We start from the raw sequence: 19404 nt of genomic DNA on the forward strand, positions 1-19404 counted from the left end.
ATGTAGGAAAGGAGAGGGCTCAGTGTTGGACAAAAATTTTTTGCCACTATGTTTCAGGAAAGAGTAAAGAAGACGGCAGAAATCAGTACACACACAACAGCATGTGCTACCTATGTTCCAAAATGCCACACTTGAAAACTGGATTCTTTCAAGGATAATACTTCAGGTTCTATTGGTGATGAGGAAGGTAGGGTCAAGTGTTCCAGATGACCCTTGGGCTAGGAACCATTTGTATACCCAACAGACGCGTCATCTTAGTGTCAATGTCCTACAGTACAGGGTCAAACTATGATTATTACACACTTCCTCCTCAGTTGGTTCTTTTTTTCATTTTATTGTAGCTTATGGTGTTGGGCCTTAACAGACTTATGGAGGCACAGGTAGTTCCTGGATGGGTACTTAGAAAACCCCCCCAAAAGCATTTTTTTGCCATTTTTGTTCCAAAACTAATCCACAGATTCCAAGACAGCTATGCCCAACAAATGGCTGAAATTTTTGCGATATATTCCTAAGATCCTGAACTCGAATAACCTATAAAATTTTCTTGATATCTTTACCCAATTCCGAGATACAGAGGTTCAAAGCTACCCAATGTCTACACATAAAATACGCACGTAAAACTCAGTGTGAGGCAAAAATGTAGTTTGTAAGTGAGATAGCATGGAGAAGTATGCTATAAAATGTCTTCATTATCATCAGAAGAGTTCTTGGAATCCCATATTTATTTATTTAGTCCTTTGATCATGTGCAGTACAGTGTACAAGATGATATTGGACTTAAGTCATTACAGAGGACAGTTTTCAAAATTATACAGAGTGTTTAATTCATGTTACAAGCTTCTAGAGGTATAGGGGACTTGACCTACAAAGTTTTACATAGGAATCCATGTCTGGAAATATCATCCAATGATGCTAAAATAGGTGCCAGTGAATATAAATGTATGCATATACACAAATAAACTTACAAACGTTCTAAGATGATGGAGATGGATAAATGTATCAATTTGTGGTAGTGGTCCCTGCTTCGGAAACAAATGAGTCGAAAGTTACAAGCAAAAATTAATCTGATACCTCTGACAATGCAATATGTGTACCGGTACTGTTGTTCCTAAAGTTTTAGGAGATGCAACTTTCAGAGGTGGTAGTATGGACCAAGACAAGAAAAAAATGTCAAGTAAACATGGCTCTAAAATGCAGACCTGAGGAGCTATGAGCACTTTTTCATCTTAGCTATTGTGAAACACAAAATTTTGTACATGGCTGCACGTTCAGAGACCGTGAATAGTTACAATTGGAAGAAAAACAGCCCTCAGTCACTATTTTTATGAATTAACCAGGTTTCAACACTGCTAGGAGTGTCTTCCTCAGAATTTAAATCAGAGAATGGTCTATATTCTATAACATGGTCACAGAATTATGACTAAAAGCGCATGACAGAGTATAAGTACGGAATCATCGTGAAAGACTGGCAGTACTTATATGTCACTTATAAAATAATAAATATGCCAAAAGGGCATTAGTCACAAAGATATTTAAGATAAAGAAAACTGTGATGGCGAGCCACTAAGGACTGCTCGTTACTTGCGTGGTGCAGGTTGCAAAATGGAGTCTTTCACACAGTGAAAGATTGTTCTTGAAGTTTTGTAATGAGGTTCTCATGAAATATAAGAAATATAAGGAACCTTTCTTAAAAGTCTCTGCCAGTTATTTGCTCTCAAAATTCCTGTTCCATTTTCTTGTTAATCGAACTAGCAAATGAGCATTTGAGCGACCCTTCTTTGTGCACACTGAGTGTCCTCCCCGTTTGTCTGACCTGATATGGCTCGCAAACACAAAATTAAATCGGGTGATACTGAGGGGATTAGATTAGGAAATGAGACACTTAAAGTAGTAAAGGAGTTTTGCTATTTAGGGAGTAAAATAACTGATGATGGTCGAAGTAGAGAGGATATAAAATGTAGACTGGCAATGGCAAGGAAAGCGTTTCTGAAGAAGAGAAATTTGTTAACATCGAGTATAGATTTAAGTGTCAGGAAGTCGTTTCTGAAAGTATTTGTATGGAGTGTAGCCATGCATGGAAGTGAAACATGGACGATAACCAGGATTGGGGAGAAGAGAAGTTTGTGGCACAACTTGACTAGAAGAAGGGATCGGTTGGTAGGACATGTTTTGAGGCATCAAGGGATCACAAATTTAGCATTGGAGGGCAGCGTGGAGGGTAAAAATCGTAGAGCGAGACCAAGAGATGAATACACTTAGCAGATTCAGAAGGATGTAGGTTGCAGTAGGTACTGGGAGATGAAGAAGCTTGCACAGGATAGAGTAGCATGGAGAGTTGCATCAAACCAGTCTCAGGACTGAAGATAACAACAACAACCTTAAGATGCAAATCCACACAGTCCACTCCATTGGATACTGGCAGTAGGTGCTGTACCCTGTGTACATTCGCAGTCTCAAGACTGTTTAAAGATGTTAAAGTAATGGCATTAACAGCTGTCCACTGCAGTGGTTATTGTATGACATAACCACTGTCCACAACAGGGCTAATGGACGCCATAAACATTATGGTATCCTGTTACACTCCCTGAGACACACCAGCTATTACTTCAATGTCTGTTGATGGCTCACCATCCAAAATAACATGTTGCATTATGCTTGTCAATAAATTTTGGATTGAATCTCAAATCTGGTTAGTTTCTTTAGAAAGCATTTTGTGGTACTGACTCAAAAGCTTTTTGAAAGTCTAGAAAATTTGAGTCAACCTGGTTTGAGTCAAATTTACTTAGGCAGTTTTATACATCCACTTGTATAAATACCAGGGTGGTTCCCACATTTGTAGATTTACAGTGCGCAAAACATGGGAAAGTGGTGTCACATTTGACCATGTGGTTATATAGACACAGAGAGGAGTAAATGGATTCTTGCTTGGTGATCATTGGCAGTAGCTTTGAAATGCCTTTGGGAGAAGGCAACCTCAGCATAATGATAGCTTATGTCCTGGTATGGTTGGATCTGTGTGAAATTGAAGACATACCATACCAGTCCCAAGCTGTTAATGACAGGATAAGGCACTGGAAAGGAAGAAATATAGCTATTCACTCACAAGTTCTGTGCAGAACTAGACAGGGACTCCATCACGCTCCTTCACATTATTGAATTTAAGTAATTTAAGGAGCATTTCAACATCCCTGGTACTGATTACTGTGCCACTCAACTTGGCAGTTGTATGGCTGTTGAATGAATTTTGGAACATTCTGTGATTTGCCTTTGTGAAAGAATATTTGAAGTCAGAAGCATTTTAGCTTTTGTTTTGCTATCTTGTATTTGAGTTATAGACTCATCCACAAGTATTTTGACATTTTTTGAGCTACAGATGTCCTTAACATATGACCAAAATTTCTTGGGGTTTTGAGGCAGGTTGTGTGACAGTTTTTCACTATAGTTATACTGAAGGTTATGTGCATTGCCTTCTGTTAACGAAGTGAATTTCAGAGCTGTCTGTCTGCAGATTTTTGCTGTTTTGTATGCCTGTTGCATAGTAGACACTGTTTCTTAGTAAGCATTTTGATATTATCTTTATACCAAGGGGGATAACCCATGTTTTGTAAGGATTGCTTGATTTTTCATTTAAAATTGAGCTTCAAGCAGTTTCTGTACATAACCACAGTGTAAATCAAATGAACCTAACTTCCCTCAGAAATAGGATAACCTCCTCCTCAGTGTGTAGTACAGTAATACTGTTTGAGACAATTATGTTTAAATATTCTGTATTGATTGAAGGAATTCTTTTTCAGTGTCTTCCCTGTCTCCATTCCCCCCACTCCCACGCTCCCGCCCCATTACTGTCCTGTGTCCCATATGCTTGATAATGTTCATATGATTAGTTGCTATCGTATTTCCAGGTATTTGTATTATGTATGTGCTGTTTATTATGTATCAGTCAGAAGAAGCCTTAATGTAATTAAAAAAATTACTGTACCATACTCTTTTAACACACAGTAATGATGAATTATCTGCATTTTATGCAATAGGCACCAGCTTCAAGATGTAGCCCAGATACCTTAATCCAGTCAGACAGTGCTAGTTATGATGAAGCTGCTTTAGTTGAAATTGCAACGGCAGCATTTGTGAAAGAGCTGGGTCTTCAGGATTCAAGTGTTCTGTCTGATGGAAAAGTTGAAATACGTGAAGTGTCAGCAGGAACTTACCTAATGAAAGAAGAGAGCCATAAGGTAATAATGATTTTGGTTAATTACAAATACTGCATTAATGACTATAACTTGCCATACAATCTCTCTCTCTCTCACACTCTCTCTCTTTATATCACACACACACACACACACACACACATTTTGTTTCAAATGTCACTCACAGGAATGTCAACTTTCCGTAATGAATGTAATTGTGTATTCTTCTTGCAGAGCCTCCCATCTATTCACATTTTGTCAAATTTTCACTTGCCATCATGCTGTACATTACTTCTGAAGTGTAAAATGATCCATCCATGTAACTGTTTTGTTCTCCTCAGGATGTGGCGTTGGTGTATCTAGTCACGGGTGCCTTAGTTGTATCACAGAAGCTGACTGATGTTGATGAAGAGGTCTTGATGTTTAAAGCCCTTCCAGGAGAAATCGTTGGAGGTCTTGCTGTACTCACTGGAGAACCAAGTTTTTTCACCATTCGTGCAGAAACTGCATGTATTGTAGCACTGATGTCAAAAACAACATTTTATGAGTGAGTATTCTGTGGTTCCTGAAATGATTATTTATTCTTTGTTCAGATTAATTGAGGAGTAACTTTCCAAAATTCCACGAGTCCACAAATAAAAAAAATTACAGGAGAGACCCAAAACTTGAATATAAAAGAATGGGATAAGTAGGAAAATTCTTACTCTTTATTTAAAGGTACAGCTGCTACTTTGTCCAATTATTTGCATCAGCCATAAGGATATTTCATGTTCTGAACCATATTTACATAAGAAAAATTTGATAATCTATTCTTTAACTTTTATTTTGAGCAAAAATAAATGATACAAAGAAACAAGATGTATCCAACTTCAGTGTGAATGATACAATTAAAATTAATGAGTTTGGTTTAAAGATAACATACTGTTTATATGAGAAATTTCCATTTACTCTGTGAGCACTCATTCAAAATTGTAACTAGGCAGTACATTTTTAAACAGTCTTTAAAGAGTACAACCAAAAATGTAATTAAACTTATTATTTTAAGCATACCTTTTTTCAGAAAAAAGTTTTAATTCTCTTCAAAGCATTTGGTATCCAGGTTCCTCTCCCAGCAATCACACTCCTTGTCCTCAACTTGCTCTTCTACATTGTTTGCCTAATCATCTATCTCAAGAAGTTGAACATAAAATTGCAGACTTTCATCTTCACTCCAGTTGTAACTATAGTGTTGTTTCAGAAGGCTTATGATGTCCTTTTTTTTCTGATTTTGCAGGGTGTATCAAACTTAAAACATTTGGATCAGGTTTATGATCTGTCACTACACCTCATTTTGGCAAGGTGATATAACCTTTTGATGCATCATCCAAGCCTTATGAAGTCTCTATTTGTATATAAAAAAATCTTCTTTTCCCCTTCAGTTCCTTTTTCAATATTATTTGTTTCATTACTCTTACCACCACTGGCTTCTTCAGATAATGGAAGAGGTTCTTAAAGTTTAAAATATTCCAGTCCATTCCCAGCCTTTGAATATCCCCATTTTGGACAAATATTTTGATATAGTTGAGAGGTTAATATTTTAGCCTATTTCTCTGGACTCATCTCCACGGTATGAAAAAGGTGATCCTCAGGCAAGTGTGAATGACCATGCACCCGAAATACCTACCTTATTTCTTTCACTGAGTCTGGAAACTGTTTTAGACATCACTAGTAGATAGAATGATCTACATAGGCATTAGTGTTCTGCTCCAGGCAGCCATAGGAAAATAATCTTATACTTTTAGTGTATTAATGGCATTTGTTGCTTACTTAGAGGATCTATCAAGGCTGAAGGTACTTCATCTGATTCACAACGAGTCTTCTCTTCAGTCCAGCAGTAGAAACTTGGAGACTTATTTTGGGGGCCAGTTATGCAGAGAGCAAGATAGAGCATAATACGAGAGTTGCTGCACATAAAGTGCTTGGCCGATAGCACATCTTGGTAAGGGTTGCACTTGTAGATCAAAGCAGAGAGACATACTGTTGGGCAATTTCTGTTTCATAATTTTATAAAATTATTTTGCTCTCATTTTATGAACAGAGAAAGATAGAGCCTTTTACTTTTGTTGCAGTGACTTTATCTAACCTTCAAATTCAAGATGAACTTAATCACATATGTTTCCTTGGAATGTTTTGTTTTGTTCTGCAGCCCTCGCCTCCCTCCTCATGAATGGAATTATCATTAAGTATTGAGGAAGCAGTACCATTAATTCTGGTTATTCCTACAGAGAATACAATTCTAAACAGCTTGGAACACACAGGAACTTTTTCATTGTTTATTCAGATGTGGCACTTTTTAACTAGAGAATTCAGCTTTCCATCATCCTTCCTAGAGCCATTGTTTCTGGCAGGACGCAGCTATAAATGAAGACAAAATCGAGTCCTGTTGCTGTTTGTTGAAGTGTCTGTAGACCTTCTTTTATATTTCTGATGAGATAGTAGACAGGAATGGTACAGCATTTGGCTCTTTCCCCTTTGCATCCTCAAGGCAGTTCAAACACCTGCATTTCAGACTCCTCGTCGTGATATCAAACAATTAAAAAGTAATTGTTGGTTTTTATTCAGAAATTAATAGAGGAATATATAGCTATTAATCATAATGAAAGCCACTGATGATAATTTTACAGCCATTTGCAGCTTTACCTTGTTGATTCTGTCTTGAATATTAAATGCTCCAATTTCTACATTTAAAGGCTGTATTTGGTTCTTACGACATGTTTCTGGATGCTCTATCTCATTTTCAAGTCACTTAAAAGCATAAACTGTAAAGCATCGCCACACTGTAGCACATTACTATCATTTAAGCAATAAGGTGTTGTCATTTGATAATAGTTTATATTCACTGTTTCATCATGCACAAGTACTCTTTAACGGCAGTCAGTAGGTTTCAAAAACTGGCATGTGTCTTTCTGACCACCAGAACATACATAAAATGAAAATTAGTCCTGTTTTGATGGTCAGAAAAAGACATTCTAGTTTTTGAAACACTTGTGCACAATGGAGATTTTCTGTCTGAATGTATAATTAAATAGCAACATCTTATGGCTTGAATAATATTAATGTGCTGAAGTATGATGATGCTTCACAGCTTATGCTTGTAAGTAACTTTAAAATGGGGTAAAGCATCCCAAAGCATGTCATGAAGACCAAATAAATACTGGAGCATTTAATATTCAAGAAAGAAAACCCACTGACTAGTCAAGTTCATAACAAAATTTATTTTTGTAATCACTCATCTCCCATCTGCTTCACGTTTGTTTTCATTATGTCTTTCTACCGCTCCCTATATCCAGAAGAGTGGTCCCCTACAAGTACAATGTCTTCAGAGTCCATCATATGTCACATGCATTGCACTCACAAAAACAAAGTGCTAGGCAGCAAACCTGTTATACATGCCAATCCATTGCCCACAACAATAAACAGCATACAATGGAAACATCGAGAACTTTCAAAATGTCTGATTTTATTGGACTTTTGGTGCTACTTACATTAGCAGTCATGAAAAAAGGGACCTATTGCTGCTCGACATATTTTGTTTTCGAACCAGAGGCCAAACTTTGCACATAATTTAAATGGTTAAAAATTGTGTTTTGAATGAAAACGACACCATAGCTTGATGCAGTCCATCTTCTGGAGTACAAATCTGATTCAAACTAATTTACAATCACAAGTGGACTTACCACATTTTGAAATGTCACTTCTCAATTAACATTTTGCAAGGAATCTATAGTCAATGTATCCATTTAGTTTTTATCGTTTAGAGAATCAGAAACTATGTAATTAGATGACAGTATCTTAATGGGTATAGACATTAGCCTCAATATTTGTGCGTACAGGGTTAAAATTTGTGTAGTTCCATAGGAACAAATGACATGAAAACCTATGAAGAACAAATGTGAATTAACAGAAAGTACTCTATGATTGTTGCATCATATGAATTTTTAATTGTAATAGTAAGCTGGAGGAAAGAAAAGAAGGGGAAGGGTATTTGATAGGAGTACACATGCAGATTCAAAACTGTACTATCTGAAGTACTATACAAAAGCAATTCCAGATTGTTCAGAAAAGAAATAAACAGCAAATATGCTAGGTGTTTCTTGTCTGCATCTATATATTAGTTAATAACAGTACATTTGCTCCGAAAGTTGATCAAACTGTGGTGTTGAGAAATGTGGTGTGGTGTGGTTAATAGCATTTTTTATTAGTATTTTTTTATGAGGACTACAGGTAACATCAAGTTAACTATTTATTTTTAATAATGAAAAGAGAAGCGGGTAAATTTGATATCATTTTGTCCTTTTACATTCAAAAAGCTATAAAATCTGTGACTACAAACTTGATGTCAGTCAACTTCAGGATGGGGCATCACTAATTGAAACAGCAGCAAAATTTCATCTTAAATACTAAACATTTTATGAATAACTAGTTGTGTTTGAAAAGCATAATATGCATCACTAAAGTAAAGGTGTATTTCATGCTCAAATATTACAAAAATTAACACAAAAAATGGCAAGGGGAATGTTTTGGTGAATACACAATGAATATCAGGAATGTAGTATATAAAGTTTTATTACAAATAACCAGGTACACAGCAGTGACAGAACACCAGAGTTTACACATGATCATGAAAAGAATACAGTGGGAGAACAGTGCCGGATAAGCATAGCTTGTCATAACCAATCGTGGAACAGTCCCAGTCATCAAACAGAATTTGCATGAACACAAATGTGTTCAAGAGAGAGCAGGCTGCACTGCTGACATGTGGCTGTCCCTACTCAGCTAGCGATGGTGCTGGCACTAGCAGCAAGCAAAATGGGCGCTATTGTTTCTGTCTCTTGTCAGCACCAAATGTGAACTTTGCAGTTGTGCTGGTGGCAGCATATTGAGACATGCCACCGCTTTCTTCCCATCCCTTCAGGGAGCTGACATCACAGGCATCAGTGGAACAAGGCAGGAGGCCAAACAGTTGGGACTACCACTCAGGATGAATAGGTGTGCCTGGGGAGGCTATGGGATCCGCCCAGGTGACTCCATGGCAGCTTTGTGGTGATGCTGTTTGCCTCCACCAGCTCTTAGATTCTGTTAAGGTGTGGCTGTCACAACACTGGGCAATCAGCCATCACTGGCCTGGTGGGGCATACAGCCAGAAGTAGTCCAGATGATTGTGAGCCAGGTAGGTGCCGTTCACTTGGAAACCACGCCTTGGGCAGCAAAGAACAGGTGCGGCAATGCGTTGGGAGGTGCTGACATCAGGGTAGACACCGTCGAACTTCAGTGAAGGACTCAATGTGACTGGAAACTGCATCTTGACATTGATGGCACCTGACAGGTCCTCAAGTGGAGGCGACCCCGCACCTCCCGGCCTCTGGACTGGAGCAGTGCTCGCGGGGGAACTCCCCACTTGTGTCTGTTGTGGCTGCTTTAGGTGCAGAGCAGATGCAGCAGTGTCCAGGGCTGGTGGCCATGGAGGATCTCCACCAGGCTTTGTCCATGCAGCAGTGTGGTCCTGTGGGTGTTGAGAAACCTACAATATGGGGCTGGAGCAATTGTAGCCCACAGAAACACTAATGGGTCTGAAAAACCTATCTTGTATGCCTCCAAAACATTGACAGTCACCCAACACAAATATTCTCACGCAGAAAGGGAGGCTTTAGTCATTGTGCATGCTATCCTGAAGTTCCATGTTTTCCTCTATTGTACCAAAGTCGATCTCATTACAGGCCACAAGCTGCCTGTGGCACTATTTGAAACCTGTTCACGACTTTCCGACAGGATTGCACAATGTCTTCAATGCTGAGCTTTGTTTTTGAGTGCATGTCAGTATGAGATTTATTATAGATCCACGGCACAGCGTGCTAATGCAGACGCATTGTTTCACCTGCCCATGGGTCCCGACCTGGTCGAGGTGATGATGAGTCTGCCAAGCACTTTTGTAATCATGTCTTAAAAGTACTGTGCATCCTCACTCAATAGCAGACCAAACAGTGTTGACATGAGGTGGGGAATACCATTGCAGCCACAGAAATCTTGAAACAATACCAGGGTGAACTGCGGGCCATAATTGGAGTCGATCGTCTGGGGCAAGCCTTCATATGCATACAAGTGGGTGAGAGCTGCAAAATAGCTTCTGTGGTTGTGTGGTTGTATAGCAAATGCGTAAGACATACAGGTAATTGGACAGTGCGTAGACCACCATCAATCATATAGACTGGCACAAGGCATCCACAGAGTTATTTTGAATGCCATCCCAAGGCTTACCCGGCAAGTGCTAAGGATAGAAAGTTCTTGGCAGTGTTGCCTGCTGTTTGGCAAACTGTTTGCACATGTGCATGATCCTCTCAGTTGCCGAATTGATCCCAGGCCATTAGACAGAACACTATATGAGGAACTTATGGTAGATCATACCCTAATGGCCGTGGTGTAAGAGAGCAAGAATACAAGATTGGAGGATTGAAGACCAACATGTTGTCAAAGTCAGTGTTAAGAAGGAAGGTGCTGTTGACTGCCACCAGCCAATAGTGGAGGAGGAAATAGGTGCTGAACAGACCAGACTCCTTTGCAGGCAGGCACTCTGGTCAACCATGCACACAAAATCAGTCCCTGCTGGAGCATGGGATCTTGCTTGGTGGCTGCACTATGTGATGAGCTGTCACTGGAAGTCTGTTCACCATGTGTTGCAAGTACACTTTGACCTGAAATTGAACAGCTTCTGCTTTCTTGAAGGCCAGGTTGGGATCCATGGGCAGGTGCAACAATGTGTCCTCATCAGCACATTGTGCCGTGGATCTATAATGAATCTTACAGTGACATGCACTCGAAAACAAAACCCAGCATTGGAGACATTGCATGATACTATTGGGAAATCACAAACGGGTTTCAAATAGTGCCACAGGCAGCTCGTGGCCTCTGATGAAATGGAATTTGGTACAGTAGAGGAAAGCATGGAGCTTCAGGATAGTGTACACAATGGCTAAAGCCTCCCTTTCTACATGAGACTATTACCCATATTGGGAAGCATCTGTTGCCAGGACAAGCTGTTTGACCAGTGTAAAAGTACCAAGGAACGATGATGTCTTTACCAACGACTTTAAGTGCATGAACCCAATGTTGCAGTCTGCTGACCAAATGAGTGGAACACCATTTTTACTCAATTTGGTCAACAGATGAATTATACACTGTAGCACCAAAGAAACTGCTATAGGCATGCGTATTAAAATACAGAAATACGTAAACAGGCAGAATACAGCACTGTGCTTGGCAATTCCTGTATAAGAGAAGTGTCTGGCGCAGTTGTTAGGTTGGTTAATGCTGCTACAGTGGCAGATTATCAAGGTTTAAGTGAGTTTGAATGTGGTGTTATAGTTAGCACATGAGCGATGGGATACAGCATCTCCGAGGTAGCGATGAAGTGGGGATTTTCTAGTATGAACGTTTCATGAGTGGACCATGAATATCAGGAATCTGGTAAAATGCCAATTCTCTGACATCGCTACGGCCGGAAAAAGATCGTGCAAGAACGGGACCAATGATGACTGAAGAAGAGAATAGTTCAACATGAAGAATTGCAACCCTTCTGCAAATTGCTGCAGATTTCAATGCTGGGCCATCAACAAATGTCAGCATGTGAACCATTCAACTAAACAGCATTGATATGGGCTGCGAGTCGAAGGCCCACTCATGTACCCTTGATGACTGCACGACACAAAGCTTTATGCCTCACCTGGGCCCGACAAAGCTTTATGCCTTACCTGGGCCTGTCAACACTAACATTGTACCATTGATGACTGGAAACGTTGCCTGGTTGGACAAGTCTCGTTTCAAATTGTGTCAAGCAGATGGTCGTGTACAGGTATGGAATGAATCCATGGACCCTGCATGTCAGCAGGAGACTGTTGAAGCTGCTGGAGGCTCTCTAATGGTGTGGAGCGTGTGCAGTTGGAGTGATATGGGACCCCTGATATGTCCAGATATGACTCTGACAGGTGACATGTACATAAGCATCCTGTCTGATGACCTGCATTCATTCATGTCCATTGTGCATTCCAACGGACTTGGGCAATTCTAGCAGGTCAATGTGACACTCCACATGTCCAGAATTACTACAGAGTGGCTCCAGGAACACTTCCATTGGCCACCAAACTCCGCAGACATGAACATTATTGAGCATATCTGGGATGCCTTGCAATGTGCTGTTTAAAAGAGATCTCCACCCCCTTGTACTCTTATGGATTTATGGACAGCCCCGCAGGATTCATGGTGTCAGTTCCCTCCAGCATTATTTCAGACATTAGTCGAGTCCGTGCCACATCGTGTTGCAGCACTTCTATGTGCTCGCAGGGGCCCTAAAGGATATTAGGCAGATATACCAGTTTCTTTGGCTCTTCAGTGTATATGCTGTATTAGGAAGACATTTTGAATATTAATTAACTTTATCCAGAAATAATTGAGGTTCATTCAGGTTCCATAGTTTAGATAGTTTATCAACTGACACTGTGTGGTGCTTCATAGGTTTGATACCGTTCTTCGAGAGAAGGTGGACCAAATATTCTATTTTTGTCCAAAAAAAACTTTGATTTCTGCTGGTAGCACTTAAGGCCTACCACTTGCAGTTTAGTGAACAGAATCTAAAGGTTAGTGTGATGTTCTTGCCATGAGAAACCTAAAACAATAATGTCATCAGTGTAGTTTTCACAGCATGAAAGAGGCAGAATCCAGCTGAAGCTACGGGTGTACCTCTGCCAAGTCAATTTTAGGAAAACTTTCACTGCCCACCAGTTTTGTATTTCTTGAGGACAACGAATAAAGTAGCTAGCCATTAACAATTGGGCATTAATGGCAGACATAAAATCTGCACAAAAATGAAGCATCAGAGGCATAGCCAACTGGCTGGAAGGAAGGGGTTCAGTAATACCCAGGCAATGCAACCTGTCCAGTTCTTCTTTCACTGCTGACCACAGAGCAAATGGAGTAGGCTGAGCATGACAAAATTTGGGAACTGCCATTGGAGTAAGGGTGGTTTTAGTGTCCTAGTCTTTTGCAGAGACCAATCCCAGCCAAAACAGTGAACCAAACTTGCAGCAAAGGTCGCCTAGTGCCTGCAACGGGATGGAGTTGGAAATGATTTGGGCAGCATCCTGAAAATCAAAAACCGTGGATTTGTCAAGACCAAAATTGTTTTTGGACAATGCACTGTCGACAGTCAAAACTATGACCACCCACATGACAGGCCAATACTCAACACTGATCTTAAACTGGTCTTAGACACGAATTGGATGGTCAGCATAACTGACCAAACAATGGTTGGTGGAGGAATTAGAAAAGCAGCCTGAGCAGTGATACATCTCAAGATTCAAGAGAGACATAGAGGGTACAGTATTGCTTTTGTTGAATTTGCAGTGTAAAATCTTGCTGGGAACACTGAGCTCCTGGCTGAGCATCATCATAACACTACGAATCTCTGGGGACTTCACTTATGCATTTAAGGACTGGCCATGCTGGCTGCCATGACGGCTGCCATGATGGCTGCCATGATGGGCAACTGCTGCATGGCGTAGTTTATGGTAAGCTGTGACCGTATCTGCCGCTGTGGACAGTGGCTATATATGTGTGATCAGAAACAGTTGGCACAAGAGGGGAAACTGCTTTGGAAAAAGCCACAGACGAATGGTGCGAATTAGAAGAAAAGGGTGTCAATGAATGGTGCCTTTGTTGTGGTATAGAATGCACCACCACTACTCTCATGACATCCCCAAGCATCTGGGTGACAGCCACGACCTCCATGACCGTGAGATCTTCTAAACGTGATGCCTCCTAATGCACCTATCCATCTGGAACAGGTACGACTATGATGTTGCATATAAGTATTGGCATAGGACTGTTTACAGTAAGCAGCACAAGCAAATATGCATTTCTGACTTAAACCCTGGAGCTTGGCCACCCATGCCATAGGACCTGCTCTCTTTTGTCTCTGCTGAAAATCTGTACGGGAAGCCACAGTCATTGGTTTGCTTGAGGTAATAAGCCCTGGGCAACTCACACGTTTGAGAATAATGTCATTAACAGAGCAAGTTTTGTAAACAAATAAAATGTTTCATGTCCAATCCAGACAAGGAAAAGGATTTTTTTGAAGTTAGATCTATTACATGAAATGCTACAAAATGTAGCTGCAAATGCCACATATACGAGTCCCACTCTTCCTCCACCTCTTGAAACAGGAAAAGCTGGGGGCTCAGGTGGGTGTGCCAAGGGTTGTTGTGGAAGGATTATGGCAATCTGTGAAACTGTAACCAATTCACAAACCAAGTGTAGATACTGCTGCTGCTGCTGCTGCTGCTGCTGCTCCCGCTGTTTTTGTTATTGTAACAACTGAACCAATGTTGAATCCATTGTGCTGGTGGGAAACACGTGAAAATGAAATGGCCTCATCACCAAAACCTGTAGTATCTGTAGTTTAGTTACAAATAACCAAGTACACAGTAAATATACGACAGTAGTGACAGAACACCAGGGTTTACCCTTGCTCGTGAACAAAAAACTGTGGGGTGAACAAAAAACTGTGGGAGAACTGTCTAGGCCAAGTCTGGTAACAAGGACAGTTTGTCATAACCAGTCACAGAGCAGTCCCAATCACCAAATAGAGCCTTAATGGAGCGAAAACAGTCCAGAGGAGCCCAGTTTGTGCTGTTGATGTGCATCACCACCAACAATAGGGCAGAAGGTAACTAATCCGTGGATGCATCATTTATTTTAGCAAGTGAAACGACAGTGATACAAATTTTAAGGTTTTGTGAAATATCTGACCTCCTTCCCAAATTATCAGGAGAAGTAGTTAATGTTTTGTGAGTGAGACTGATATCTTTATAAATTGAGTGGCCATACTCAACATGAGATAGGTATTATTTTAGCCTTTTCATCTTTGTTTTAATAGGTTGTAAAATGACAAGCTGTTTAACTTCTTATAGCTGGAGTTCAGTCGTGTAAAATTTTTTGAAGAACATTATGTTCACTTTTGACTGAAAAATTATTTATTTATAAAAACAGCTATAACAGTTTCAGCCATCTGGCCATTATCAAGTGATGAAATTGTGCTTCAGCACCAGTCAAAATCCCGCCGGCAGGAGATTATTTTAACTCGGCTGCATATTGAGCACTGCATTGCCATCGTAATTTGCTCAGTGGTGGTGCCCCACCACTTTGTACTCATTGCGTCCAAATTTTAACTGTCTGCCTCTTCCTGCTGGAATGCCTTTTTTTTTTTCCAACTTGGGTTTGCCGTCTAATTTATCAGCTGTTTTAGCAACTGATGCATGGGCTGTCGACCACGTTTTACTTTTTATCCACCAAAGCAATATGGCGAAGGCCATTTAATTTTTAGGTTTGGACCTCCATTTTTGTATTCCCCCCCCCCCCCCCCCCCTCATGTGCATTTTTTAGCTGTCTCCTATTCTGTCCATTGGGACTAACATATAGTCGTTTCCCTCATCTCTGTGTTTGTTCTCTATAGTTTTGACTTGAGTGTGTATGAACCTAGTTGTTTTTGGCACCCTAAAACGAAACAAACGAGCAACCTGTCAAAACCTTAAAAAATAACTGAAATGTATACATGTCATCATCTCATCCTATGATGGGCATTTAACATTAGTAGTGTTCTCAGATTTTACATAAATCAGACCAAACTGCTCCTCATGTACACTGAATAAATGCAGATTTGTGTGGCTTCAGAAAATATTGTTCTTGTGAGACACAGCAAGCTCTTTATTCTCACAAATAATGTGTGCTATCAATGTGGGATGCTTTTGATACTGTTCCTCACAAGTGACTTCTAATCAAATTGCATGCCTATGTAGTATCGTCTCGGTTATGTGACTGGATTTGTGATTTCATGTCAGAAAGGACACAGTTTGTAGTAATTGATGGAAAGTCATTGACTGAAACACAAGTAGTATCTGGCATTACCCAAGGGAGTGTTTGTTACAGACCCTCTGCAATTCCTGATCTATATAAATGATTTAGGAGACAATCTGAACAGCTCTCTTAGATTGTTTGCAGTTGATGCTGTCATTTACTGTCTTATAAAGTCATCAGAAGATAAGAACAAATTGCAAAATGATTTAGACAAGATATCTGTGTGTTACAAAAAGTGGCAATTAACTCTAGATAATAAAAAGTGTGAAGTCATTCACGTGAGTACTAAAAGGAAGCTACTAAATTTCGGTTACAGAATAAAACACACAAATCTAAAGGCTATAAATTCAACCAAATACTTAGGCATTACAATTATGAATGACTTACATTGGACTGATCACATAGATAATGTTGTGGGGAAATCAAACCAAAGACTGAGATTAATTGCCAGAACACTTAGAAAATGCAGCAGATCTACTAAGAGACTGCTTACACCATACTTGTCCATCCACTTCTGGGTGCAGTGTGGAATCCACATCCAATACAATTGATGGAGGAAATTGAAAAAGTTCAAAGAAGGGCAGCTCATTGTGTATTATTGCAAAATAGTGGAGAGAATGCCATGGATGTGATACATGAATTTGGGTGCCAATCATTAACCCTTGAATGGGTGTGCCTGTGTGTAAAGTGCACAAATCACAAATAACATTGTTTTGTATCATTACATTATTGGTTCACAATTGTGAGCCCATATCTATTCCCTCATTATTGCTTCAGCTAACACAGTAATAAATTGTGTTGTCATATGTCCAAAAATAACAGCAAGCTAGGTTAGAAAAATTTTCGACCCATGCAAGAAAGTGACCCAGATTCTGAGCTAGCAGCATAATCACACAATGAGGCAGTTATCTATGAGATAATTCATAATCAAGTAAGCGGTTGGCAGGGATGTGATGCAACTGCATGGTTTAATGCATCCAGTGGTTCATTACTATGGGATAACACTTGTGTGCAGCAACAGTGTGATGCAATGAAAAGTATATTTTATTATTGTTTAATTAAACAGTGATTTAGCTCAGACATTGTTAGCTTATTTTATCATTGTTTAGTTAAAGTAAGATTAAACCATAATTTTGTCACATGTCTGTCTTGGTAATATAAAGACAGTTATTCTTTACATGTGTACAAAGTGTGCCATGCTCCTGCTCATGTTAATGGTAATCGGCACCCCCACTGGAGGGTTAAATCATAGGTGTTTTTCATTGCAGAAAGATCTTCTCTTAAAATTTAGCGTCACCAACTTCTCCTAAGAGTGTGAAAATATTTTGTTAGCGCCCACCTACACAGGAAAAATGTTAGTCACAATAAAATAAGAGAAATTAGATTACCATGGGAAGTTTTAAGTGTTTATTTTTCCTGTACACTGGCCTGTACACTGTTAGAGAGAGGAACTGCAGAGAAATAGCTAGAAGTTGATGCAATGAACCCTCTGCCAGGCATATTAAATCCAGCGTAGTCATCAAATGTGGTGTGTCCAGGAAACCTGCTTTTTCGGATTGCTAAACAACATTCAAACAAATCATATTAATGAGTTTTATTACAGAGTGAACAAATACAATACTTAACTTTGTGTTACACAGATGTGTCGCAAGCAAAAGGCGACACGCAAAATAAGCAATGTTCTTCAATATAACAATTCCCAAGTCCGTGTTACATAGACATGAATAGAGTAGTCGCTGCTATACAAGTGCCTAATCTTGAAGCTGCTCTTCAACTGGACCAGGACCAGTCAGGCGCACCTCTTATGTCCACTGCACGTAGGAGCCGCTGCTGTCGGGTTGTCGTCCTGAAGAAGGGCCGGTCAGCGTGCAATTGGTTGACGTCTTCTCATGGCCCTCTCTGCTCTATTATTCCTGATGTGTGTGCCGGCGCTTGACTTTATGCCATAATAAGGCAGTTAATTGTGAATTGCAGAGCAATCATGTAGATGTAGATTTAGTCTATGCAAGTTGTTATTTGATGTGATTTATGTTAAAGATAACAACAATAAAATTAAATACCCAATATGTGGTGATGACATATCTGATATGTATATGTTTATTGAAGTTTTAAAATATGCTGAAGCATAATTTAGCCATCTCATAATGGCCACACAGCCAAAATTGCAACAGTGAGTTTTATAAATAAAAAATGTTAGTCAAAGGTGACCAAGACATCCTTTAAAAACCCACAAACTGTATTTACAGTTTTACGTTGAGTGATAGTGTACATGATTGTATGGACATACATAATGATGGAGTAGAGGTGATTTTAACTTAGGTTGTATTTCTCATAATTATAGTTTTATTCATTTTAATCACAATTGTCTCAGAACTTTTAAAGACAGACAAAGGAGGGGATTGAGATGTACACACATTCTTGTTTATTATTATTTGTACCATATTGCCTCCTTTTTGCTTTCAGGGTTATGTGCCATGAACCACGTGTTGTGCTCCACATTGCCCATACAGTTGTTAGGAGGTTATCACCATTTGTTCGTCAAGTAGATTTTGGTCTGGACTGGGTCTTTGTTGAAACAGGACGTGCAGTCTACAGGTTAGTAATTGAAAGTGTCGTCTTAAATCGAACAAATAGATACAAATGTGTGTTTTTGCTTTGTATTTATGGTAGGTGCCTATTGCAGTTATTGTCGACAAGTCTACAGGAAAGTCCCTGCCCCCCCCCCCTCCCCCCACCCTCCCCCCCAATATGAATGAATTAATAGAAACATTTCCCAGAAAATAAATCATTATCTTAATAAATCCTCATCCTAATGCCTGAGTGACCTGGCTTTCATTTTTAACCCTCCACAACCTATCCTCCCTTCTCCCTGAGGAAGGAACTAATGGTTCAAAACCCAGGATAGTTTTGTGTACTCTTATTTGTACTCATCAGTCTGCTTAAGGTAAGTAACAGCTAGCAGTTCTGTCTCATAATTTTATAAATAAAGTATGAGACTATAACAGGAGTTGATAGTTAGCCATCATCATCCATTGATCTGCATGATGATCGTATTTTGGGCTCAGCTACACCTGTTAATCTTTTGTATCCTTCAGATGTGGTTGCTGCATTCCACTGTCTTCATTGCTGAGTCTTTCTGTGTAATCTGGTTGCTTGCCTTGAGTGCTTGTGTTAAGACTGCGGCCAGATGCCAAGGTACCAGAACAGCTGGCCTCACACTATGTTGAGTACACCTAGAGTGGTAGCTGTGACAATTCTTGTTGATTGAGTTTTGCTAC

General features: G+C 39.7%; 1 protein-coding gene across 6 annotated transcripts in view; it reads left to right on the forward strand.

Annotated features, from left to right (window-relative positions):
- Window positions 1-19404, forward strand: part of LOC126470233 (neuropathy target esterase sws) — a 199535-nt gene that overhangs the window by 46067 nt on the left and 134064 nt on the right. For all 6 annotated transcript variants that reach the window (XR_007586158.1, XM_050097930.1, XM_050097929.1 and 3 more), the window contains exons 11-13: window positions 4031-4231; window positions 4528-4733; window positions 18590-18721. Coding sequence is in view for 5 of the 6 variants with exons in the window: in XM_050097930.1 (XP_049953887.1) it covers window positions 4031-4231; window positions 4528-4733; window positions 18590-18721 (539 nt within the window). In the remaining variant the exon portion in view is untranslated. The remainder of the gene's footprint in view (window positions 1-4030; window positions 4232-4527; window positions 4734-18589; window positions 18722-19404) is intronic.

This window comes from Schistocerca serialis, chromosome 3, assembly GCF_023864345.2.
Source record: "Schistocerca serialis cubense isolate TAMUIC-IGC-003099 chromosome 3, iqSchSeri2.2, whole genome shotgun sequence".
In the NCBI taxonomy this organism is placed as follows: Eukaryota; Metazoa; Arthropoda; class Insecta; order Orthoptera; family Acrididae; genus Schistocerca; species Schistocerca serialis.